General features: G+C 37.6%; 1 protein-coding gene across 6 annotated transcripts in view; it reads left to right on the plus strand.

Annotated features, from left to right (window-relative positions):
• LOC127418870 (utrophin-like) overlaps positions 1–26,643 on the plus strand; it is a 333,951-nt gene that overhangs the window by 83,254 nt on the left and 224,054 nt on the right. For all 6 annotated transcript variants that reach the window (XM_051659723.1, XM_051659719.1, XM_051659722.1 and 3 more), the window contains 22 exons: positions 365–464; positions 547–634; positions 720–967; positions 1,474–1,654; positions 4,897–5,012; positions 7,355–7,495; positions 7,615–7,728; positions 7,933–8,088; positions 8,472–8,642; positions 11,145–11,324; positions 11,710–11,844; positions 11,934–12,083; positions 13,782–13,943; positions 16,965–17,096; positions 17,201–17,374; positions 17,451–17,606; positions 17,923–18,093; positions 18,169–18,348; positions 18,998–19,126; positions 24,511–24,681; positions 24,818–24,991; positions 25,414–25,542. In XM_051659723.1, coding sequence (XP_051515683.1) covers positions 365–464; positions 547–634; positions 720–967; positions 1,474–1,654; positions 4,897–5,012; positions 7,355–7,495; positions 7,615–7,728; positions 7,933–8,088; positions 8,472–8,642; positions 11,145–11,324; positions 11,710–11,844; positions 11,934–12,083; positions 13,782–13,943; positions 16,965–17,096; positions 17,201–17,374; positions 17,451–17,606; positions 17,923–18,093; positions 18,169–18,348; positions 18,998–19,126; positions 24,511–24,681; positions 24,818–24,991; positions 25,414–25,542 — 3,358 coding nt within the window. The remainder of the gene's footprint in view (positions 1–364; positions 465–546; positions 635–719; positions 968–1,473; positions 1,655–4,896; positions 5,013–7,354; positions 7,496–7,614; positions 7,729–7,932; positions 8,089–8,471; positions 8,643–11,144; positions 11,325–11,709; positions 11,845–11,933; positions 12,084–13,781; positions 13,944–16,964; positions 17,097–17,200; positions 17,375–17,450; positions 17,607–17,922; positions 18,094–18,168; positions 18,349–18,997; positions 19,127–24,510; positions 24,682–24,817; positions 24,992–25,413; positions 25,543–26,643) is intronic.

Consider the following 26,643-nt stretch of genomic DNA (forward strand, 5'->3'; position numbering starts at 1 on the left):
AACTTCTTGACCTGAAATGCACTTTAGATAAGTATACAGTGGCTCCAAAAAGTATTTGAACACTTAAGCCACACACAAAAATGTATCAGTATCAATGCACTAGATAAAATATAAATCAATAATTATTTTAAGGAAAGATTTACACACTTTTCAAGCAAAACATTTCACAAAATGCACTTGATATGACTTGAATTGAAATTATATCATGGAAACCATTGACATTCAGACATTTTTAAGTGGGGCGTGTGTCCATATTCTTTTTGGTGTCACATTGTACATAAAGTCACACACAAAAACTCCTTTGTTGTTCTGTAGTGTTCCCTCATGTGAACTCTGATGTGATGTTTATTTTTGTGTTTTTTAGAGCTGAAGCTGATGTTCCTGAGCTTTTATCCCGACTGACTGCATGGAAATCGTCTGCACTAGCTGCGAGAGACTCATCTGATCTGAAAGACAAAATACAGGTAATAAATACATAAACATTTACAGTAAGTGACAAGTATAAAATTTGGTTTTATGGAATATTTTCATAAATGATCTTTGTAGGCTCTGGAGGCGGGGCTTGCTGAGAGGGAGGGGTCAGTGAAAGAGGTAGTGCAAAAAGGAGAAAAGAAGATTGAACAGCTGGCGAAAAGTATGGATTTATGGTTTATTTTCTTCAAGATTGAGTCGAATGTTGGTTCTCCTACTGACTAAATGTACATGTCTCTGTTGTGCAGAAGGTCTGTACACAGATGAGGCTCATTCCAGCTTAGACTTAGTGCATAATGAATGGGAGAGCTGTCAGAACCTGATGCGGGATCTGAGGATCCGAGCTCAAGTTCTAGAGCGGGCGGCAGCGGTTCTCTCAGGACTGAAGGTTGTAGATGGAGCTCTTCAGGAGCAGGAGAAATGGTTGATCTCCTCTGAGGGGTTTAGAGCTAAAGTTGACCAGAAGGAGCTGCAAACACTCAAAGATGACTGTGAGGTCAGTCAAATATCATGATTCAAATGTAAAGAGAATCCAACTTTAATGTTATATGTTAGTCGGCATGCAATTAAATTTCCTCCACATTTATTTAATTTTTTTTAATGTAACATAATATTAATGACATTTATATATTTAAACTTAAGAGTCCAAAAGATTTTATACATAATGGTAATATATGTTGTACAACCATTTATTTAAAATTATTTAATTGTTTAATAATTTTACTGTAAACATGCACAATATTTGGACATTACAGTGTTCAAATTACATTACACATTACAGTGTTCATGCAAAATATAATTACATCATTTATTATTTCTTTCTTTTGGTTTTGGGGTGAAGTATGACCATTTTTGATTTTCAGCCCAGTGTGTGAATAATTTGTTTTTCAGTTTTGGCAAACAAGTCTCTTTTCATTGGATTACTAGTTTATGGACCTTTTATCTGATTTATGCAGTGTAGCATAGACTTGATAATATGAGTACTGTGTGTGTGTGTTTCAGTGTCGGATAGCAGAGCTGATAAAGCTGCAGCTGCAGGTGGAAGAACTCTGTGTCCAGGCTGAGCGTCTGACTACAGAACCTGGAGCTCCTGATACCATCAAACCCAGTCTGACAGTGCTGGCGTCACGCCACAGCACAGCTATTCAAGAGCTCAAGACACGGCAGCAGGACATCAGTACAGGTACACGTTGCATCCTAATTACAGCCCTTACACAACACTCTCAAAACATCTGAAGAATGTCAACCCAGCCTGCAATTTGAGTGAACTCTGGGATCTCAGTTTTTATTTGCGGAGAACAGAGAGAAATAAAATGATTTCTGGAGAAAGAACAGACCATTCTCGCAGGCCTGTGTTTGGTTTTTGCTTCGTCTTGTATTTAAAGGGATAGTTCACCCATATATGAAAAATTGGTCATCTATTACACCTCATGTTGTTCCCAACTTGTGTGACTTACTTCTGTGGAATACAAAAGGAGAAGTTAGGGAGAATGTCCAAGCTGCTCCGTACCATATAACAAATGTGGAATGTAATCCGGGCTATCAAGCTCCAAAAAGGACAAACAAGCACCACAGAAATTTGTCCTACTCTATAGTCCATGTCTTCTGAAGCCACTCGAAAGCTTTGTGTGAGGAAGAAACTGAAAATGTTCTTGTTATTCGTTGAAACTTCTCCACCGTATCTCTCAAATCTCACTGTATTTTAAACTGTATTTGAATTCAATGTAATTGTATTTATATAAGTGTCTGTCATCCGTCATCTTGGATGGATTTTTTTATTGAGCACATTGCAGCGCATTCATGTGCTGCTGCCTTCGAATTTTTGCAGACAAGAAGGTATCTTAGAAGGTAGCATACTTCGGGCACTTTTAGAAAAAAAATATTTCTCATTAAAACTCACTAGTTCATTTTATGTGTCTACTAACAATGTCCAACAGTGTATGTACATGCATCACAGGAGATTTGTGTCATATTTGTCTCTCTTTTTTTTCCCCACCACAGCGTCATTTCCAGCACATCTCAAATACTGTTTTGTGTTTAATAGAATTCTGTGCTGGAAATGACGCTGATGGAAATGACATTTTTAATGTTTTTGAAATAAAATAGCTGACTCTTTTGTCTTGCTAATGCTAATTTCATAGCGAACATTTGATGTATCCTAAATACACACAATTTAATAATATTTTCACATTGTTTGCGTAATTTGACAAAATTACAGCTTGATCGTAAATGATGGCCAATAAAAATCTTCTGTTCACAAGTGATATTTATCATGAATTTTCTTTGTTTTCTTCAAACATCACTTGTCCCATATTTCATCTTAAGCACGCTCTTCACTGAAAATTTAGTCGACATGGTTAACAAAAATAAATATAAGGGGCAAAAGTTTTTGCTGTGGCAAAAATGATGGCAAAACAGTCATAAATTTGAGACAGTTGTAATTTTTGAAAACTTGATAGAAATCATTTTTACACAATAATTGCTAAATGTTTTGTTTATTCCATTCTTTATTTCAATTATTATTTTAAACGTAATAATTTGAAATATTTTTAATTGTTTTATTTTTTTTTTGGATTTTTCCCCTTTTTCTTGCAATTTGGAATGCCCAATTCCCGATGTGCTTTTAAGTCCTCGTGGTCGCATAGTGATTCGCCTCAATCCGGGTGGCGGAGGATGAATCCCAGCTGCCTCCGTGACTGAGACCGTCAACCCGCGCATCTTATCACGTGGCTTGTTGAGCGCGTTGCCACGGAGACAGAGCGCGTGTGGAGGCTTCATGCCATCCGCTGCGGCATCCACGCTCAACTCACCACGCGCCCCACCGAGAACGAACCACATTATAGTGACCACGAGGAGTTTACCCCATGTGACTCTACCCTCCCTAGCAACCGGGCCAATTTGGTTGCTTAGGAGACCTGGCTGGAGTCACTCAGCACGCCCTGGGATTCGAACTAGCGAGCTAGTGAACTCCAGGGGTGGTAGCCAGCGTATTTTACCACTGAGCTACCCAGGCCCTCCCATTTGAATTTTGTTTGATGGATTTTCATTGTTTAATATTGACCGTCTGGCTAAAAGTCTAAAACAGTCAAATCTCTACATAAAAGACATTTGAAAAGTACCAACAATAAATGATGAAGGCCCGGTGAACAGTTCCCAAATCAGTTTTAAAAAGACCTTCATAAAGCAAAAAGAAATTTGAAATTTGTTTGTCTTGATAAAAAATCAACACCTGGGACATGAACATGCCCGAAGTTGAAGAAACACTCTCCAATGATGCTTTGAAATGTTGTCTAGCTAGGTTTTGGAACAGAGCTACAGAGTGTGAGAGAAAAAATGAGGCCCACAGAGGTTTTTACAAACCTCAAGAACTGAATCTGTGCCAAGGGGGCGTTACACTCTACCTCTTCCTCTCTCTGTCCCTTCTCTTGTTCTCTTCAGTTTTATTTGAAGTTAAAATGGTGAACTATGTAACAGGTAAATCATTTGTGTAGCAAACAACAGCAGAGGGGGAGAGAGGTAGACAGAGTGAAAGAAGTCTATTTATGGTTGTAACGTCAGTATGAGTCCCTTGTGGCTCCTGTGAAAGCTTTTATACACTCATACCCAGATAAACCCTTGAGTGTGTGTGTAGTGGGGTTGCACAATGTTAGAAACAGCTCCAGGTATGTGTGTATGAATGTTTAATCTTGAGATTGTGGTTACATGGTTTTCATAGTGTCTTAAAGCTTGAGCGAATCTCTCTCTCTCTCTCTAACACACACACACACACACACACACACACAATTACTTATCTAAATAAAGACATACCGAAGAGTTCTATAGCTTTTATATAAAGCTAATTATACTGTACATTGACTAATTTTATTATTGACCACAGGCCAATCTGAGAATCAAGAAAAGATAGCATTTACTTTTAAAGATGTCCATAAACAGGTTTTGTCAGATATAGCTTACCTCTGAGAAATTTGTAAGCAGTGTTGTCCCCAAAGTACAGCTACGTTGAAAACACACACAGCTTAGTGTTCGTGGGACAATCGGAAACCTCATTTTCCATTTGACTTGTTGACCCAACATCTGGGATCCAAGCTAACTGAGAACACACATACCAAGTTAGTTATTTTGGTCTCCTCAGTGGCAAAGTAATGAGCAGAGATGAGCAGTGTTAACTGTGTCTGCAAATTACTGTCACTTTTCAATCCATTTACCCAGTATAAATATATATAGATATAACTAAGATAACATTTTTGCACTATTGCACTGTCTTGAGGTTGAAAAAGTTCTTGTCGACCTATATCATTCTAGATTTGGTCAATTCACTGCACTGTATACTGAAAACAGCGGAATATTCTATGAATGCACATTGTATCAAAGTTTCCACATGAGCTTCTAAAATGCTGTTCTGTCTCTATCTCTCTCGGTCTGTAGTGTTGTCCAGGCTGGTGGCGTCTGGAGCACTTCAGCAGATGGAGTCCAGACTGCATCTTATCAGAGATGATGTCAAAGACATAACCACAGCTGAACGGGCAGTCATCAAAGCTCAGGTGTGTGTGTGTGTTTGCAGAAATGCATGTATGCAGGGTCTAGAATTAACTCTTTATCACACCAGCCAATGGGAGGTAAATCAAGAAAACGCTGTGCAGTTTTTGTTGCTGTAACACCACAGTTTTGATTATTATAAAAAGAACCACAAAGTGAAATATGATCTCTGTAAGACACAAAGACAAATGTCTCATGTCTTTTTGATCACTGCTTCTGTAAGCACCAAGTAGCCCTAAACACTATATCAGCTCTTACCTTAGGCTGCCTTCTCCACAATTAGCTATTTTCTACTTGTCTGTGAGCATTCTTGGGGAAATGATAAACATGATAAACAAATAATCTGCAAAATATGTTCTTGGCTACAGATGTTGGAATTTTATACATCAGAATCTCAGTTTATCAACGACACATAGATTAAGCTTCTAGTCCACTCAGAGGCCGAGATATTCAATTAATCAGTGGGAAAGGTGCGCAAAGTCACAACATAGACTGAATGCCTATGATCAAGCACATAGCGGGTCCTCCGTTACTTTAGAGTGCCACCTGCATTTCAGATCTGTACATTGAGATGGAACGTGTTAGCGGGAAAATTCTCTTTAGAAGTACTTGCTGCCATCTAGTGGATTGAACTAAAACTTAAAGCAGGGACAACGAGCTGAATTACAGGCTTTTAAAAAACAGGATTTTTATGTTCATCATAAGATTGTTAACTTTGAGGGGTTTTCTGTGAAATGAGACCAATAATTTGCAATTAGTCCACTATATTTGTGTACGGTGAGCTTTTGAATTTGGGTGTGAATAATGCAGGTGGCAGCCAAAAAATGAAGAGCTAAAGCAGTTAAGGACTTTTTGATATTTTACATGAAACCATTTTTCTTTTTTTTTCTCAGTGTACTGTGCAATTTTAAACCATGTAATGTTGCATATCCTAACGGAGTTACCGTCCAACTGGCGAGTAACTCACCAAAGCCAATTTTTACTTGCATTTGGCGCTTGGTGACTGTTAATTCTGGACCCTGCTTGTACGTGTGTGTTATATGTTGATTGTTCACCTGAGCTGTGTGTGCAGTCTGTTAGCTAACATTTGCTTTTCATAGAGAAAATCTTGGAAGTGTGTTTCTTTTTCAAACTGTATGAATAATAGGAAGAAAGCCAATGACAGAGATGGCAAAACAAGCCATAGAGAGTTTACGTAGGCTGGCATTTCTTTATAGCTACATAAATATTTATACTCTCCTGTGGTAATCTGTGGGAGCCAAGAGACTCAGGATTGATGCCAGGCATTGCCCACGTGGCAGATATGTGCTGTTGATGCCAGTGCTGTTTCTCTGGTGTCTACTCAGTTGCACATATTATTAACAGGCAGAATCCTACTCTAATTCCAGTTATAGAATGTCCTGTCATATGCAACTGATTGTGGAGTGTGTGAGAATCAGAAACTTTCTAATTTTAGAGCTTAGACTTTTTTCCCTTCCTTTGGGAGTGAACGTGGTCTTTGGAAAGTTGTCAAGCACTTGTGGGTTTGTTGAAGTGTGTCTCCTCCTGCTGGTGTGGGTGTAGTACTGCACTCAGACACATTGAAAACATGCAGAATATTTAGCTTGACATTGAATTTTCAAATACAAATTTTCTAGATGAGGATTTTCTTGCCGTATGCCAACTAATAAATCAAAATGAATTCTAATTCAGAAATGAAAACGTTTTCATCATTGAAGAGGGTTTATTCAACTTATTATCTATATGAAACGCATTTCTCATGCCTTTTTTAATTAATAGAGCGACACATTCAAATTTGACCCTCGTTGATCCTTAGCCATATTAATGATGCATAAATTATTATCTGAAACTGTGTCGTACTAGTATACTGATCCTGATCTGCATTTGTAGTGATCAAAATCTTGCATAAATTTAGCAGCATTGAGTTCACTCTGCTTGTTTCTATTATATTTGTCTGGGGCTTAGAGTAAAAATATGTGTGGTGTAAATGTGTTGAGACAGTAAAAAACAGTCTCATTCTTTTAAATGCTCAAAAGTAGAAAAAAAAAAAAAAACTAAGCAGTGAATGTACATCGAATGCACTTGTTAGTCACTTTGGATAAAAGCTTCTTCCAATTGTATAAATGTCAATGTTATATCATTCATTAATCAGGCAAATAACTAATTATCTAAGCTAACTGACTGAGCCATTGAAATCATACAGTATCTATACATCCATTACAGTCTTGGCAGCGAATTTATGTTGGTTTTTACTGCAATTTTATAGAGATAATGTGTATTGTTAGTGTTGGCAGTGTGAAGAGAGATAGTGCTTCTGAGTAATGTAGTGTTAATCTGTGTCTTGTAGACTCTCTGCGCAGAGATTGATCAACAGAAGCAGAAGGTTTCAGACCCATCAGATCAGCAGAACTGGACTGAGATTTCCACTGCTGCCCACGACCAGCTTGGCATGCTACAGTGCATTCTGGGCAGCATGAAGGACACAAAGGTGAGAGCCGTCCCATCAAACACACTCAGATCAAATGCTCTGATATCTCTCGCATTCAACCGCTGTGAATGTGCTGATGGTTTTGTACTGATCTTGTTGGCTGTGTTGATGTCGATCAGGTGAAGAGTGAGGAGGTGGGCCGCTGGTTAGATGTGGTGGAGGAGCTTCTGTCTCGAGACGCCAGCGGCCTCAGCCATGGCAACAAACTACAGGAAGATCTCAACCAGTGCAAGGTCAGAGGTCAACTCATTGAGCTCGGGCTTGTTTTAAGTGTAAACCTCATTAAATGTTGTTAGATTTCTCTGAGGCATGACTTACTATTTTGCTTCTCAAGTGTAAGTGTCAAACATCATAGCTAAAAAGAAATGTATTAATATCAGAGCAATAGCAGAAAAGGGTGTATAAGTGACGTTGAGGACATGTCTTTGACTGCGCAGGAGTTTGTTGGCGAGATGGAGAGTGTGGAATCGTCTCTAAAGCAGATGGGAGAGTACGTGGCAGCCGTACAGCAGAGTACAGTGCCAGGACTGACCAACTGGGGGCAAAAGGAGTTCGACGAGAGTCAGAGACGCTGGGACACGCTCAGTAAAGAGGTGCGAAGAAATCTCCGCCCCTCTGTTCATTAAACACTTAAACATGAACCATCTTAAACGACACGCAGATGATCTTGCAGTGGTGACTCTGGTTTTGAAGGCGCCACGGTGTCTATGATCTTCAGCTAGTTAACCTACAAGTGGTTTTCTTATAGTTGTCTGCATATTGAACTGGGATATGGGAATGTATTTTAACACCAACAGAATGACACACAGCAGCTTTAATTGTAAAATCAGAGTTCTTTAATTGGTTGATATATTGTTCCAGGCGCAACAGAGGTTGTTCATTTAAGAACATGTGCTACCTGGGTACATCTTGTTAAGTGGATGGCACATATTCCAACGCATGTGCTTGTGAAAACCTGATCAGCTCTTGCTTTCAGTTGTTGAGTCGTGAAGAGCGTGCGAGTGAGGGTCAGGAGAAAGTGAAGAACCTGAAGAAAGATCTGGCGGAGATGAGAGAGTGGATGATTCAAGTGGACGAGGAGTTCCTCATGAGAGACTTTGAGTACAGGAGTCCGGAGGAGCTGGAGGAAGCTCTGCAGGAGATGAAGGTATAGAGAATGAAGACAGCTTTCACAGGCTGTGAACTGCTTATGAACACGCCATGAACCGTTATTAAAACTATAAACAGAGGCACTTTATGGATCCAGTGACAGTCATTAATTATATTAACTAATGATGTTAACCATTATAGATTGCAAGAAATGTTTAATGCAATTTCTATAGAAATTATTATTATTATCATCATTTACTGTGCTGTGAAAAAGTATTTGCCCCCATCTTAATTTCTTCTGTTTTTGTGTATATCTCATACTAAATTGTTTAAACATTCAAACAAAATCTAACATAAAGCAAAGGCAGTCTGAGTAAATACAAGATACAGTTTTTAAATGATAATGTTATTTATTGAAGTAAAAAAGTTATCCAATATCATCTGGCCCTGTGTGAAAAATGATTTGCAAGTCGCCTGTATACCGCAAAAAAATGGCAAGTACATCTTTCAAATGAGTTTGTCCTTGTGATCGGAACACAACAACATCCAGCATGTGTATTCCGATCAAACAAGTGACTCTTATGAATCGATTTTTTTAGTGTATCAAAACAGACAGTGCATCCAGTGTAGTTGAAAATGACTCTTATCGGTTCTTTTAATAAATCGTTTAAATTGCAATAATCAGAGTATTGGTGTACATGTTAATGTAGACAATGATCCAAAGCATAGGAGTAAGTCCACCTCTGAATAGCTCAAAATAAGCTAAATTAAAGTTTTAGAGTGGCCTAGTCAAAGTCCTGACTTGAACATGATTGAGATGATGGCAGGATGGCAGGACCACATCAGTTCATGCTCGAAAACCCTCCAGTGTGGCTGAACTAAAGCAGTTCTGCAAAGAAGAGTGAGCCAAGATTACACCACAGCGTTGTTAAAGACTGATTTCCAGTATTCGGAAGCATTTGGTTGCAGTTGTTGCTGTTAAAGGTGGCACAACCAGCTATTAAGTTTAAGGGGGCAGTTAGTATTCCACGTGGGTGATATAGGTGTTGGATAACTTTTTTGGTTCAATAAAAAAATACATAATTGAAAACAGCATTTTGTTTACTCAGGTTGCCTTTGTTTTATGTTATATCTTGTTTAAAGATCTAAAACAATTTAGTATGAAAAATACACAAAAATAGAAGGGGGCAAATACTTTTTCACAGCACTGTACAATAATAGTAGTTTTTGTAATATAAAAAAATAGTATATGTAACGTTATAACAGTTATATGATAATATACCAATTAAATATTATATTTAATGTAATCATTATTTGTTCATTAATAATGTCTTAAAAATATGCATTATTATTATTATTATTATTATATAATGCAGTAAAACATTAAAATAACAGCAGGTTAACAAAAAGTTAACATGTGAACAAAAGCAAACGTAAAAACAGACAAAAAGCTTAAATAGTAAATTATATGTCATTTTTTATGTTTATTTGTGAATAATGCATTATAATAGCAGTTATATTAGAATTTTACAATTAAACATATTTGCATTAAATTTATTTATTGTTTATTAACTATTACTTTTAAATATATAGATTATTTTTGTTAATACTATAATACAACATAAACATACAGGTGGTCACATGTAAACATATGCAAACGTATATGAAAAAAGACAAAGTAAATGTAATATTGTGTTTTTATATGATATAAGAATGAAATATAATTATGTTAAATGTTGTTATAATACTTATAATAAAATAAATTATAATATTTAACAAATGATTACTTTTAAATCGATAGATTAGTGTTATTGATAATAATAATAATAAGTACTAATAATAATATGTCATATAATGGCAACTACAATATTAAATTAAACATAAATGTATTTAATGCAATATTTAACCAATAATTACTTTTAAATAAATAGATTTGTCAATGTAATTAGATGTTGTATGTAATACAATGTAATACAACTTAAAAAAATAACATAGTAGGTTACATGTAAACATACACAAACATACAGATTTTATTAATGTAATATATTAATTAAATATAATTAATAATAATAACAATAATAATAATAACAATACTAATGTTATTATATTAATAGTATATGTAAAAATGGCAATTACATATAACAATATAATATAATAATGACAATATAACAATTGTATCATATAATTGTATTAAATGTAATAATTACTAATAAATAGATAGATATATTACTATTGTTAATATTTTAATAAAACATGAAAAATAAATTGCATGTTACTTGTGAGCATACACAAACCAATATGAAAGCAGACAGAAAGTAGTCTAAATAGTAATTATGTTGTGTGTGTTTTTTTTTTTTTAAATGTATTTAAGTTGAATGTATTCAATACATATTCAAGAGTGACTTTTATATCATTTGAGATTGTGATTATGGTTAATACACTTTAACATAATGAAATAACATTTGATATAACAGAGTAGCAGATAAACATATGCAAACCTGTGTGAAAACAGTCAGAAGGCCTAAAATAAATGTGTGATTGTGTGGTTTGTGTGTCTCAGAGGGCCAAAGAGGATGTGCTACAGAAGGAAGTGCGAGTGAAGATTTTGAAGGACAGCATTAATGTGCTGATGAGGAAGACGCCCTCTGGTGCTCACGATCTGAACGCTGAGCTCACTGAAGTCCTGAAGAACTACACCAAATTGTGTGATCGCTTTAAGAGCAAATGCCACACACTTGAGGTACTGACATAAACATATGAAAACATGTTAAGCTAAATACATGTTAATATAATGCATAGTGGTTAATGAGGTTGAGCGATATACATTTTTGTATTTGATTTTTTTTTTCATTTATCGAAATCATTTCAGAGGCAGAACAAGTTATAACATTTAAATGAAAGAATTGGGGTGCAAACCTTTTTGTCTTTAGAAGAACGTGTACCAATGAATCGTTCACATTTATTAAGAGATTGAATGGAGTCAGTTTGATTTCATGTTCTCTGCGAGGATGATTTTATTCTTGCTCCAAAAGATAAGCTTTGATTGGTTCTTGTTTGCGTGTTCACACTGGTGTTTTGCTGATACCAGTGTGAGGAGATAGTAATGTTGTTGTGTTGATGTTCAGGAGGTGTGGTCATGCTGGATCGAGCTGCTGCAGTATTTAGATGTGGAGTCTGGCTGGTTGAGCACACTAGAGGAGAAAGTTCAGGCCACAGAGAACATCCCAGAAAACACAGAGGCCATCAGTGAAGCTCTGGAGGTAACGGTCTCTTAAGCACATTGCCCTCTAGATCTCATTTACTCACTGTGGTCTACGAGTCCGAGTCATGTTTTGTGTGTTTCTCTCAGTCTCTGGAGTCAGTTCTCCGTCATCCGGGTGATAACAGGACTCAGATCCGAGAGCTGGCTCAGACTCTGATCGATGGAGGGATTCTGGATGACCTCATCAGTGAGAAACTGGAGAATTTCAACTGCCGCTATGATGAGCTGACTCAGCAGGTGTGTGTTTGAAATGGTTGGGACAAAATATTTATAATTTTTATTGCCCAAACTATATACAGTATATACTGTACACTCACCAGCCACTTTATTAGGCACACCTGTACATCTGCTTATTCATGAAATTATCTAATCAGCCAGTTGTGTGGCAGCATATAAAATCATACAGATACGGGTCAGGAGCTTCAGTTAATGTTCACATCAACCATCAGAATGGGGAAAAAATGTGATCTCAGTGATTTGGAGTGTGGCATGATTGTTGGTGTCAGATGGGCTGGTTTGAGTATTTCTGTAACTGCAGATCTCCTGGGATTTTCATGCACAACAATCTCTAGAGCGTAAAGAGAATGGTGTGAAAAACAAAAATCATCCAGCGAACGGCAGTTCTGTGGGCAAAAACGGCTTGTTAATGACAGAGGTCAGAGGAGAATGGCCAGACTGTCCAAGCTAACAGGAAGGTGACAGTAACCCAAATAACCACGTTACAACAATGCTATGCAGAAAAGCATTTCTGAACGTACAGCACATCATTGAGGTGGATGGGCAACAGCAGCAGAAGATCACTCAGGCAGTGTTGTAGTACTCGAATGAAATGTCACCTGAGTATCTGGACAAACTGACAGCTAGAATGCCAAGGATCTTCAAAGCTGTCATTGCTTTGAAGATATATATATATATATATGGCAATAAAAGAGGTGAATGAAGAGGAATCTTCATTTGTTTTCTGTTGGTGTTTTTATGGGAATGTGGATCTTTCAGATCAATTTGAGGAGTGTCTATGGTTTGCATGTTCCACATTTTATTGTAAGTGTGTCATGCAGTGTGGGACTCTCACTGGTCTGGTCTTGGTCTTGACTCTGTCTCGCCCTGTCTTGGTCTTGACTTGTTCTCAACCCCTCAATGTCTTGGTCTTGTTTCGGTCTCGATACACTCTCTTCTTGGTCTTGACTTGGTCTCGGTTTAGGTGGTCTTGACTACAACACTGCCCTCCGGGTACCACTACTGTGAGCTAAGAATGGGAAACTAAAACTGGACAGCAGACGATTGGAAAAAACATTGCCTGGTCTGACGAATCTGGATTTCTGCTGAGGTGCTCAGATGGTAGACCCACTGCAGCCTCAGTATTCTGTTCTTGGTTGACAGAAGTGGAACCCGAAGTGGTCTTCTGCTGTTTTAGCCCATTCGCCTCAAGGTTCGACATTTTGTGCATTCTGAGATACTATTCTGCTCATCACAATTGTACAGAGGGATTATCTGAATTACTGTAGCCTTTCTGTCAGCTTGAACCAATCTAACCATTCTCCGTTGACCTCTCTCATCAACAAGGCGTTTTTGCCCACAGAACTGCCACTCATTGGTTGTTTTTTGTTTTTCACACCATTCTCTATACACTCTAGGGACTGTTGTGTGTGAAAACCACAGGTGGTCAGCATTTACATAAATACTCCAACCAGCCTGTCTGGCACCTACAATCATACCACATTTTTCCCCATTCTGATAGTTGATGTGAAAATTAACTGAAGTTTCTGACCCATATCTGCATGATTTTATACATTACACTGCTGCCACACGATTGGCTGATTAGATAATCGCAGGAATAAGTAGATGTACAGGTGTACCTGATGTACCTAATAAAGGGCCGGTGAGTAAATGTAGTATATATGAATTTCGTCTGTGTATGTGTGTGTGTGTGTGTAGGCCTCTGCTCGTCAAATGTGTCTGGAGCAACAGTTGTTGTCTCTAAAAGAGAATGAGACGGCCTTACACACACTACAGACGGCTCTCACACACCTGGACCAAACACTCACCTCTTACCTCACGGACCGCATCGATGCCTTCCAACTGCCACAGGAAGCTCAGGTATACAGAACCACACACACATTTCTCACAAACAGAAACCTCTAAACAATCACAGCAAACCAGAAACACACACTTGACACATTGGTTGACCAATAATGGGTTTTCAATAAGCACAGGGTTCACACGGATCCTTAATGTCTTCAGTTCAGTTTTCCAAAACTTAAGGTCATAAAGTATTAAATATCTTAAACGATGCAACAAACGTCTTAATAATTATTTAAAGTTGCAATATGTAACAATTTTCATGTAATATTCGCCTTTTTTTTGCCAATGTGTGAACGGTTTGTAACGCAACTTGAAAAATTAGCCCTTCCCGGACTTCGTAGGTTGTCCTCTTTATACGTTACGTCATTGTTTTGGTTGATGCTCCCTCGCCGCGTCCCTATGGAGTGTGTGCACGAGCAACAGGTAGCTGGCTGCAGTTCACTTAATGGCCACAGGTGTCATTAATAACAAGGGTGCAGTTCACAATCATTAGGCCACATCGGAAATTTGTTTAAGCACAACTGTTGATGATGATATAGTGTTGATGAAATATGACAAAGTTTACTTTTATTTGTTTATATTGTAATACACTGTAGATCATTGTAGTAGTGCACATTTTATTTCCCTTATCTGTTTGAATGAGCAGCTGGAAGCAGTGAAGCGCAAACATTTCAAAATAAGAGTCCCCGGTGTATTTCAGCCTGTAAAGTCAGCATGAAATTAAAATTCACTCTATTTTCTAAATGCACGTCATTGATCGTATTGTGAACAATTCATCCATGCATATGTTATTATTTTTTTTATTTATTTATTTTTTTTACCTTTATATCTTTAATCAAAATGTCACAACTTGATCTTCCGGTGAAAAGACAGACTTCTGTCTGGTGACGTAGGACCTGGACTTCTCCAATCATTTAGTCTGCTTAAACCCCGCCCCTTTCTTATAAATATCACAACCTTGCGTAGAGTTGAACGAAGCGTCAACCGCATGTTGGTGAAGATGGCAAGGTGTATTTTCGTCTGTTTTCCTTCAAAACTATCATTCCTTAACCCAAACTTCCTTAGTTATGGGTCATCCGGCTTAAATTGACATTTCGAATGAGAAGAACGGCGTATTCGCGGTTGTGTTCGAGACATTTCACACCTGAATTGCTGAGGTGATCAATGATGTAATGAATACAACGCTTCGGATGCCTCTGGAGTTTATTTATATTATTGAACACAGTTATCTTGGGATGCACAGCTCGAGTAAGTGGTTTTGTTTTCTTTATATTTAGTGTATTGTAATTCAAAATGTTAAAATACAGTTACCTTTTACTCACTCGTTTTTCAACGGCTACAGCCTCTTCATAATCAAAGACTGCGATGTGCTCGTGCATTTATGTTGTCATTTTGATCATAAATGTGTTGAGATCCTCAATTTCACTGATAACCGGCTCTGACTCTAGCAGCATGATTGTAGGTGTGTGTGTGTGTGTGTGTGTGTGTGTGTCCACTGCAAACTCGCATTCAGATCTGCCTCCATTCCTCTATGCAATGCCCATATTTTCACAATCCAATCAACAACCAATGGATAAACTCAAATCCCCGTCCTACGTTTTTTTGTTTCAAAAAACAAAAAACGTTTCACTCGGAAATACGTCACAATACAGAAGTCAGTTGCAACTTCTGTTTCATGCTGACTTTAAAGTTAAAAGTTCTGCGCTATGAATCAAATCCTTTTTTTCTTTCCTGCATCTGGAATTGAATTCAGTTTGGACTTTTGTAGCCTCTGTCTGGCCCTCCCCATCACAGGAAGGAACGACTAAAAACATTTAATAAAGGCTACCAATTTTAAAAAGTATTGACAGATTATTTGCCTTTCTATCAACACATTATCAAATCACCAAAATCCTATATCGGTCGACCTCTAATTTGTATTTTTGTATGTAATGGTACATAAACCAATTTTAATGTGATATAAATGTGGAAAACATTTCTTGAGAATTTTAAGCTTGAATATATCTACCCTGATTTATTGATAAGCAATGTTAAGGCCATGTTGAATGTGTGCTCCTTCCTGTTTAAGTAAAAGTCTGAGATACATGATTTATTTTGAGATTGTTTGGGTTTGTTTTGGTATGGGGATATGGTATTAATGTTTATTTGTTCAGTGATTTTGAAAACTCTGCAGCAACCCTGTAGTAATGAAAATATGAGTGTGTAGCTTAATTATTGATAGAACGACCTGTGTATTTTAGTACTAACACAATTAATTAATCTTAAATCTACCTAATATTGCCATATAATCGACTTATATCATCTATCACTTAACATCAACATTGATAGTGTGCTTCTGATGGAAACTTTTGGACCATTGAACCTCATTCATGAAACACAAGCAGAACAAATTTCTGAGGATATCAGACATAAAACATTTTTTATCAGGGTTAGAAATTTATTAAATCGTCACATTCAGTGTATTGGAACAATTTCCGTCTTAACACTTCCATGCAACAGTTTAACAGTTTATTATTGTAAATTATTTACATTGAAATCTGCTCATGTTTCATGAATGAGTCTAATATAGGTAAATATTTAAAACATTTTAAAATAAGGTTGTATATGCTAACATTAGTGAACTGCATTAGTTAACATGAACTAACCATGAACAATACTTTTTTAGCACTTATTCGTCCTGGTTAATGTTAACAAACATATATATATATGAAAGTCAAATATGCTGTTATTTAAAACTGAAGTATGTAATTTCTGTGCCACCAAACGGATTTGCAAAATAAAATTTGTTTTCAAAACAGCTTTCTGAATACGTCCCCCATCTGCCATTGGTCAAACAAAGAGATAGTCCCGCCCCCAACTCACATCATTGGTTGAGTCAATGTAACTGTGTTTGTATTGTGCATATACTGTGTAATGCATACTGTATACCGTTTACAAATACAAGCTTATTGTAAAGTGTTGCCAAACTTTTCATCTTTTCTCTATTCTTGTAATCTTAAATATAACTTTAAACCTTTGATGTGTTCTTTACTGTAGTCAATCCAGGCAGATATTGCGGCCCATGAGGCCACGCTGGAGGACATGAGGAGAAGGAATGTGGGGAATGTGCCTCCGACAGCCACAGAGGGCAAACTGGTGCGAGGAGGCACCCTGCTGGACCAGCTACAGGTGAGACACTCTGGGGTTGAAGATTTTAAATGTCATTTCATATTTGAATGTAGCATAGGAAGGTCGGTAAACTGTGTTTTGTATGTAAACTCTGTCCCGTTTAGCGTAAACTCCGTGAGATCAGTACAAAATTCCAGTTGTTCGAGAAACCGGCTAACTTTGAGCAGCGGATGCTAGACTGCAAGAGGATTCTGGAAAGTGCTAAAGCTGAACTTCACATACTGGACCTGAGAGACACACAACCAGAGGAGATACAAGCCCATCTCAATGGATGCATGGTGAGACAACACAACATCACCATGGGCTTTTACACTGTATGTGCTTCATGTGAGTGAGATGTTTTTGTTCTTTCAGAAACTGTATAAGATCTTGAGCGAGGTGAAACTGGAGGTGGAGACGGTGATTAAAACAGGCAGACAGATTGTACAGAAACAGCAGACGGAAAATCCTAAAGCAATGGACGAACAGCTTACCGCACTGAAAATACTCTACAATGACCTGGGAGCTCAGGTACACAACATTTATATATACAGCATATATACAGTATTTATGATATTAAGAAGAATGAAACTGTCAATTTGAACTGATTCATGGAAATTAGATCAAGCATGCCAACTCTAATACTGTTTTTGCTCCAAAATGTAACATCTATGTCTTTATTTTTTCATTCCCGAGAAGTATTTTCTATATGTCACCCATACACATTTTTATGTACGAAATGCTTTGACCTAGAATGTAAAGATATCAGGTCATATAACACCACCAATAAGAAACTCGTTTGCTACTGTATCATTAAACAATGTTAAATATCTGACTGTGTTGCCAGGTGACTGAGGGGAAGCAGGATTTGGAAAAGGCCCTGTCCCTGTCTCAGCGTCTGCAGAAGGACAGCGCCGCTCTGCAGGCCTGGATGAACCACACTGACACTCAGTTCAAAGAGAAACTCAACACAGGGGAGATGCCCGCTGAAATCGATGCGGAGATCACATGGGCCAACGTGAGTGTGTTTGATAGACACCCGTTGAGTCTGTATACAGATAAGAGAGTGTGTTAAAGGAGTGTTCCTCTGTAGGGTGTGTTGAAGGAGTCTGAGCGTAAGAAGAATGACCTGTCTGTGATCATGGAGAACAGCACCGCCCTGCAGGCGTTAGTGGAGGGCAGTGAAGCTCAGCTGGAGAATCAGCTGTTTGAACTAAATGAGGACTGGGAGCGTGTGCACACTCGGATAGAGGACTGGCTTAGTGTTGTTCTGGTGAGTGTGTTTGTTTGGCCCGCACTGAATCTTCTCCCGCAAATTTCAGATGAAAAATTTGAGCAAGTGAAAATACAAATGAGGTTATCTGGTTGGACAACTGAATACTTTTTTACATTGTAAACAGAATTGGTATGCTGAAGCATTATATTGGGCATAGAGTGGCAAAAATGTATTTAAACAGGAATCACAATTGCAGGAAGCAAGCATTTGTGTTGGTTCGCACCAGAGTGAGTGCTGCTCTGATCCAATTCGCTTTTAGTCCATGGTCTGGTTTGCTCATAAAGTACTCCTCGCTCGAGATTAACTTTTTCACATTTGCGTAATTCCAAATATAAAGTTAATGTAACATGAGATAACAGCACTTTTACAACAAGGCCTTGCTTTAGTAAAATGATGTAAAGACTCCAGACAGCCTTGCAATGCCATGTGACATTTATGAATTCAGGACAGACATACATTGTTATTATTGTGTAATAAGATTGTAGTATTCAATATGAATATAATGATGATGATGATGATGATAATAATAATCTACAATGTAATAACATAATTTTACAATTATTGGATAGAATATTAAATATTCAAATATTGTTTACTTGTTGTGGACATAAGAATAATATCTAATGTCATATCATGTGCGTTGTAGAATCACAGGCGTGAGGTGGAGATGTTTGATGAGAATTTGGCTCATATCAGCACGTGGCTCTATCAGACTGAGATCCGACTGGATGAGATGGAGAAGATGCCTGCAGCCGAGAGAGACAGAATGTTGAAGGTGACACAACGCACGCACACACTCACACACACAAAGTATTTGACTTTTCTTGTTTCTTTTGTATTTTGCCATGCCATAAGAGCCATTGTGTTATTTTTTTAAATTATTTTTTTTTTAAGTGAGACGACGCAGGGAAGAGAGAGGGCTCATAGATTAACTAGCCAACTCCTTAGTTAGATGGTTAGTTGGATGATGGATCGTAGAAATGGATGATATACAGACAGGCAGACTGATGGGCGGACGGACAGGCAGTTAGTTAGTCAGTCAGTTATTCACTTAGTCAATTAGTCAGTTAGTCGCTTAGTTCATTTGTTTGTTAGTCAGTTATTTAGTTGTTTACTAACACAGACACATACACTTGTTAACAACAGACATTGACATATCTATAGATAGAAGAGAGAAAGAGAGTTAGTTAATTAAAAAAATAGTTAATTAGTTAGTTGACTAGATAGAGGATAGATAGATTCTCTAACCATCTGGTTGGTTGGTTGGCTGGCTGGCTGGCTGGCTGGCTAGGTAGCTGGCTGGTTGGTTGGCTGCTTTGTTGTTTAGTTGGCTGGTTGGTTGTTTGGTTGGCTAGCTGATGGGTTGAATGGTTGGCTGGCTGGCTGGTTGGTTGGTTGTTTGGTTGGCTGGCTGATGGGTTGGATGGTTGACTAGCTGGCCAGTATGTGGTTTAAAGTGGTCCTGCTGAAAATACCAGGATGTCCCTGGAAAATATGGTGCTGGATGGCAGTACAGGTGCATCTCAATAAATTAGAATGTCGTGGAAAAGTTCATTTATTTCAGTAAATCAACTCAAATTGTGAAACTTGTGTATTAAATAAATTCAATGCACACAGACTGAAGTAGTTTAAGTCTTTGGTTCTTTTAATTGTGATGATTTTGGCTCACATTTAACAAAAACCCACCAATTCACTATCTCAAAAAATTAGAATATGGTGACATGCCAATCAGCTAATCAACTCAAAACACCTGCAAAGGTTTCCTGAGCCTTCAAAATGGTCTCTCAGTTTGGTTCACTAGGCTACACAGTCATGGGGAAGACTGCTGATCTGACAGTTGTCCAGAAGACAATCACTGACACCCTTCACAAGGAGGGTAAGCCACAAACATTCATTGCCAAAGAAGCTGGCTGTTCACAGAGTGCTGTGTCCAAGCATGTTAACAGAAAGTTGAGTGGAAGGAAAAGGTGTGGAAGAAAAAGATGCACAACCAACCGAGAGAACCGCAGCCTTATGATTGTCAAGCAAAATCGATTCAAGAATTTGGATGAACTTCACAAGGAATGGACTGAGGCTGGGGTCAAGGCATCAAGAGCCACCACACACAGACATGTCAAGGAATTTGGCTACAGTTGTCGTATTCCTCTTGTTAAGCCACTCCTGAACCACAGACAATGTCAGAGGCGTCTTACCTGGGCTAAGGAGAAGAAGAACTGGACTGTTGCCCAGTGGTCCAAAGTCCTCTTTTCTGATGAGAGCAAGTTTTGTATTTCATTTGGAAACCAAGGTCCTAGAGTCTGGAGGAAGGGTGGAGAAGCTCATAGCCCAAGTTGCTTGAAGTCCAGTGTTAAGTTTCCACAGTCTGTGATGATTTGGGGTGCAATGTCATCTGCTGGTGTTGGTCCATTGTGTTTTTTGAAAACCAAAGTCACTGCACCCGTTTACCAAGAAATTTGAGCACTTCATGCTTCCTTCTGCTGACCAGCTTTTTAAAGTTGCTGGTTTCATTTTCCAGCAGGATTTGGCACCTGCCCACACTGCCAAAAGCACCAAAAGTTGGTTAAATGACCATGGTGTTGGTGTGCTTGACTGGCCAGCAAACTCACCAGACCTGAACCCCATAGAGAATCTATGGGGTATTGTCAAGAGGAAAATGAGAAACAAGAGACCAAAAAATGCAGATGAGCTGAAGGCCACTGTCAAAGAAACCTGGGCTTCCATACCACCTCAGCAGTGTCACAAACTGATCACCTCCATGCCACGCCGAATTGAGGCAGTAATTAAAGCAAAAGGAGCCCCTACCAAGTATTGAGTACATATACAGTAAATGAACATACTTTCCAGAAGGCCAACAATTCACTAAAAATGTTTTTTTTATTGGTCTTATGATGTATTCTAATTTTTTGAGATAGTGAATTGGTGGGTTTTTGTTAAATGTGAGCCAAAATCATCACAATTAAAAGAACCAAAGACTTAAACTACTTCAGTCTGTGTGCATTGAATTTATTTAATACCCGAGTTTCACAATTTGAGTTGAATTACTGAAATAAATGAACTTTTCCACAACATTCTAATTTATTGAGATGCACCTGTATATGCTGCTCCAAAATTTTTACATATCTGTCTGTATTAATGGTGCCCTCACCGATGTGCGAGTTACCCATGTCATGGGCACTGACACACCCCTGGCCCATACAGACTCTGGCTTTTGGACCTGACACTGATAACAGCTTGGATGGTCCTTTTTTTCTTTGGCCCGGAGAACACGGTGGCTGTGTTGTTCAAAAACTATTTGAAATGTGGACTCATCGGACCAAAAAACTGGGTTCCACTGTTCAACTTACCATCTAAGATGAGACCGAGCCCAGAGAAGTCAGTAGCGCTTCTGGACAGTGTTGATGTATGGCTTCTGCTTTGCATAGTAAAGTCTTAACTTGCATCTGTGGATGCAGCGGCGAGTGGTGTTGACTAACAAAGGTTTACTAAAGTTATCCCAAGCCATGTTCATGATATCCATTACAGATGAATGATGTTTTTTTAAGACAGTGATATCTGATGGATCAGAGATCACACACATTCAGAAGTGGTTTTCATCTTGCCCTTTACGCACCGAGATTTGACCAGATTCCTTGAAACTTTTAACTATATTGTGCACTATGGAGAGTGAAATGCCCAAAATCCTTGCAGTTTGTCTTTAGGGAACATTGTTCTCAAAGTGCTGGATTATTTGCGGAAGCATCTGTTGGCAAATTGGCAAGTCTCAAATGATCCTTGCTTTTGAAGGACTAGGCTGTTTTTGGAGGCTCCTTATATACTATCACACAATTGCCTCACCTGTTTAACATCTCCTGTTTCACATCTCCTTTTAACTCATCAAATTGTTATAGGTCTTAAATTGCCCCTGTCGCAACTTTTTTGGAGCATGTTGCAATCATCTGATTTGAAATTACTGTACATTTAAATAAATAAAATTCACAAGGTAAAACATAATAAAATGTGTAGTTGTAGTGCTTTCAATTTAGCAAAGGGTGAATATAATTTACGAATATAATTTTGTTTTTATTAGCATTTTTCATACTGTCCCAACTTTTTTGGAATTGGGGTTGTAACACTGGCACATACAACTGTTAACAACAGACATCTACATATCTATAGATAGAAAAGAGAGTGTGTAACCATCTCTGTTATAATTTTACTTTAAAAAGATTAAAGAAACTGATTATTATTGTAATGTTGTATATTTCTTCATACTATTTAAAAAATAAAAAATCTTAAAGTATATTTCATCAGCATCATTATTGAATCCTTGTGTTGTGTTTTTATTTTACAGTCTTATAGTTGGTATACTATAGTGCATAGACCTACTATTGTAGTATTATGGTTCACTTGCATTATCCGCTGAGGCTGTAGATCGTAATATAAAAAAACAAAAACAAATCTTCAATTCAAGTCATATCATCCATATCACTAGTTACACTTCTTGTACAGTACAAAAACAAAAAAAACAAAACACATTTATATTAAAAATATAAATCTGAGTATTGTTTATCTTCCTCAAAGCACGTAATATATACTGGCGGCCAAACTTTTGGAATAATGTACAGATTTTGCTGTTTCGGAAGGAAATTGGTATTTTAATTCACCAAAGTGGCATTCAACTGATCACAAAGTATAGTCAGGACATTACTGATGTAAAAAACAGCACCATCACTATTTGAAAAAGTCATTTTTGATCAAATCTAGACAGCAGCCATCACTCCAACACCTTATCCTTGAGTAATCATGCTAAATTGATCATTTGGTACTAGAAAATCACTTGCCATTATATCAAACACAGCTGAAAGCTATTTGGTTCGTTAAATGAAGCTTAACATTGTCTTTGTGTTTGTTTTTGAATTGCCACAGTATGCAATAGACTGGCATGTCTTAAGGTCAATATTTGGTCAAAAATGGCAAAAAAGAAACAGCTTTCTCTAGAAACTCATCAGTCAATCATTTTTTTGAGGAATGAAGGCTTTACAATGCTTGAAATTGCCAAAAAACTGAAGATTTCATACAAAGGTGTACACTACAGTCTTCATAGACAAAGGACAACTGGCTCTAACAAGGACAGAAAGAGATGTGGAAGGCCAGATGTACAACTAAACAAGAGGATAAGTACATCAGAGTCTCTAGTTTGAGAAATAGACTCCTCACATGTCCTCAGCTGACAGCTTCATTGAATTCTACCTGCTCAACACCAGTTTCATGTACAACAGTAAAGAGAAGACTCAGGGGTGCAGGCCTTATGGGAAGAATTGCAAAGAAAAAGCCACTTTTGAAACAGAAAAACAAAAAGAAAAGGTTAGAGTGGGCAAAGAAACACAGACATTGGACAACAGATAATTGGAAAAGAGTGTTGTGGATCTTAACCCCATTGAGCTTTTGTGGGGTCAGCTAGACTGTAAGGTGCATCAGAAGTGCCCGACAAGACAGCCACATCTATGGCAAGTGCTACAGGAAGTGTGGGGTGAAATGTCATCTGCAAAGCTGTCATTGCTGCACGTGGAGGATTATTTGATGAGAACTCTTTGAAGTAGTTTAAGAAGTTCTGAAAATTTTTTTCAAATTGTAATTGTAATTTTTCACGTTATTAATGTCCTGACTATACATTGTGATCAGTTGAATGCCACTTTAGTGATTAAATGTTCCAATTTCTGTCCATAAGAGCACAATCTGTACATTATTCCAGACTTTTGGCCGCCTGTGTATCTTGATTATAAATGTTTAAACGAATAAAATTATAACATGACAATAGCACATTATGACTCCACCTCTGCTGGTGAAAATCTCAGAGTGATCACAGAGAAAAGCAGGTATCCTCAAACCATGAGATTTGTCTACCAAAAGAGAGTGCTGAATCACAACTACTTCTGCAGATCGCTTGCAATGTTATGCTTTAACCGCTTTAAATAGTTAGTTGGATGGACGGATGGATGGATTGATGGATGGTAGCTAGTAGAAATGGATGAGATGACAGATAGATACTGAGTTTTTTCTTTTTTCTTTAAAATAACGTGCACTGGTGAATTGTGCACAACAAAAATTTGAGACATTTTTTAAGAAAGTATATATTCAATTTTGATTTCATGTTATCTTTTAATCCATTCTCTCTCTCAGGCTGTGCTGTGTGAGTTGGAGGTTACGAGTATGCGTGTGGACAGCGCTCGTGATCAGGCAGTGATTTTAATGACCAGTAGAGGGCCCACGTGCAGAGAGCTGGTGGAACCCAAACTGGCTGACATCAGCCGCAATTTCCACAAAGTGGCGCAGCACATCAGCTCTGCTCAGGTAAACCATGAGGACAAAATGATCTTCATATCTCAGCATACCTCAACTCATGCCTCATACCTGGAGCTGTTTGGGTATACTTGAGATTTTCAGCTGCGTCAATGAACAAACACTCAGGATGTGTTTGTGTGTACAGGTGTCGGCTGGTCTGGAGGTCAAACAGGAGGCGATACGCCCACAGCAAGTGGTGTCAGATGAGAGGTCTGCTCCTCATGTCGTCTCTCTGCTACAGCTGTTTGAATCAGACCTACAAGCTGCTCTCAAAGCACTGGAGCAACAGGACCATACACACACACCTGATGATGAGAGGGTACACACACACACACACACACACCCACACAAATACAAAACCTTCACATGTATATACAGTGCCCCGTAAATATATTTGGACACTTAAATCAATTAAAATATCTGAATGTGATTGCATTAGATTATACAGTAAAATATCAAACCAAGTGAGATTTTTAAAAAAAGAAGACATTTCACAAAATAGAAGTTTGTTTTATTGATTTTAAAAGGTAAAACAAGTTCTAAAATGTTCTAAAATTCTAAAAATGAAGACAGAAATTATTTGGACACTTTATAGTTGTCAAACGTTAGTGGAACATGTCCATAATTAATGTAGACATGTAATGAAATTCATATATTTTAAAGGGTGAGTGTGACTTTAAGTGTGCAAAAGGTTCCTCATACTTTTAGGGGCCACTGAATTTTAGTGTATGTGTGTTTTAGATGGATGAGGAAAAAGCTCATGTTGAGGAGGTGTTGAGGAGAGGAGAGGAGGTGCTGCTGTCTGTTCCTGATGAGGACAGAAGAGAAGACCTCCACAGGAGACTCCTGTTGCTCCAGACACGCTACAAGGTCAATTCAAAGTCTACTCTCTGTAATACTTCTCCCTTTAAATGGCTGTTTTCATGATATGTACTATATCATTTTAGGGATCAGAAATTAGACAGTAATTAATGACTAATAATTGGACTTGTAAGGGACTAATAACAGACTTTAAAAAGGTATTTATTAGGCCTTTGTTCACTGATTTCTTACCCTTGCCTAATAGCATCTTTACATTTGTTTTTGCCTAACAATGAACTTATAAGGTAAAAACCAAAAGATATCAATAGTTATTAAGGTGGAAAATACATCCTTAATAGGTTCTCATTACACTGTGTGAATGTGCAGCTTATAAGTATAAAATATAGAAGGCAGAGACTTTTGTTGCTTAGTGTAAATAGCAACAAAAAGCATCTTCGTTGCACTAAGTGCAAATAGTGTTAGATGCTATTTGCACCCCTAATTAAATACTACCATACAGTATAGGGGCATCAACATGTTTATTGTGTTTATTTAGAGTCCCACAGATACCCTACACCAACCCCTACTCCTGATCCTAACCCTAACCTTCTCTGCTTTGTTTAATATACTATACGCATTCAACATGTATTTTATACTTCTAAGCCACACATTCACACAGAGTACAGAGAACCTATAAAGGATGTCATTTGCATCATACTAGCTACTGATATGTTTGTTTTTAGCTAATAAATTCATTGTTATGGCAAAAGCAAATGTAAAAGGGCTATAAAGCAAGAATAAGAAATCAGCCAATAAAGGCTTAATAACTACTTTATAATGCCAAACTAGTCCATAACTAGTCACTTACGAGTGTAATTATTAGTCATGAATTACTGTCTAATTTCTGAACCCTAAAATAAAGTGTTACCTAATTTCTATTTGTTTTTCACACATGAGGCCATTTTGCATTTTTTATATATATGTTTATGTGTATGTATATATAGGGTCAGAAATGTACATTTTTACCTGTGGGGCAGTATTTGCCCCCTTAATCTGATTTTAGGGGTATTTTTTACCTTTATGTAGGCATTTAAAAAAACACAATGTTTCCTCCTTTTATGTAAAATACTTGAATTTAATCAGTCCATTAATATAAATTCAAAATGTAAT

This window comes from Myxocyprinus asiaticus, chromosome 28, assembly GCF_019703515.2.
Source record: "Myxocyprinus asiaticus isolate MX2 ecotype Aquarium Trade chromosome 28, UBuf_Myxa_2, whole genome shotgun sequence".
Classification (NCBI taxonomy): Eukaryota; Metazoa; Chordata; class Actinopteri; order Cypriniformes; family Catostomidae; genus Myxocyprinus; species Myxocyprinus asiaticus.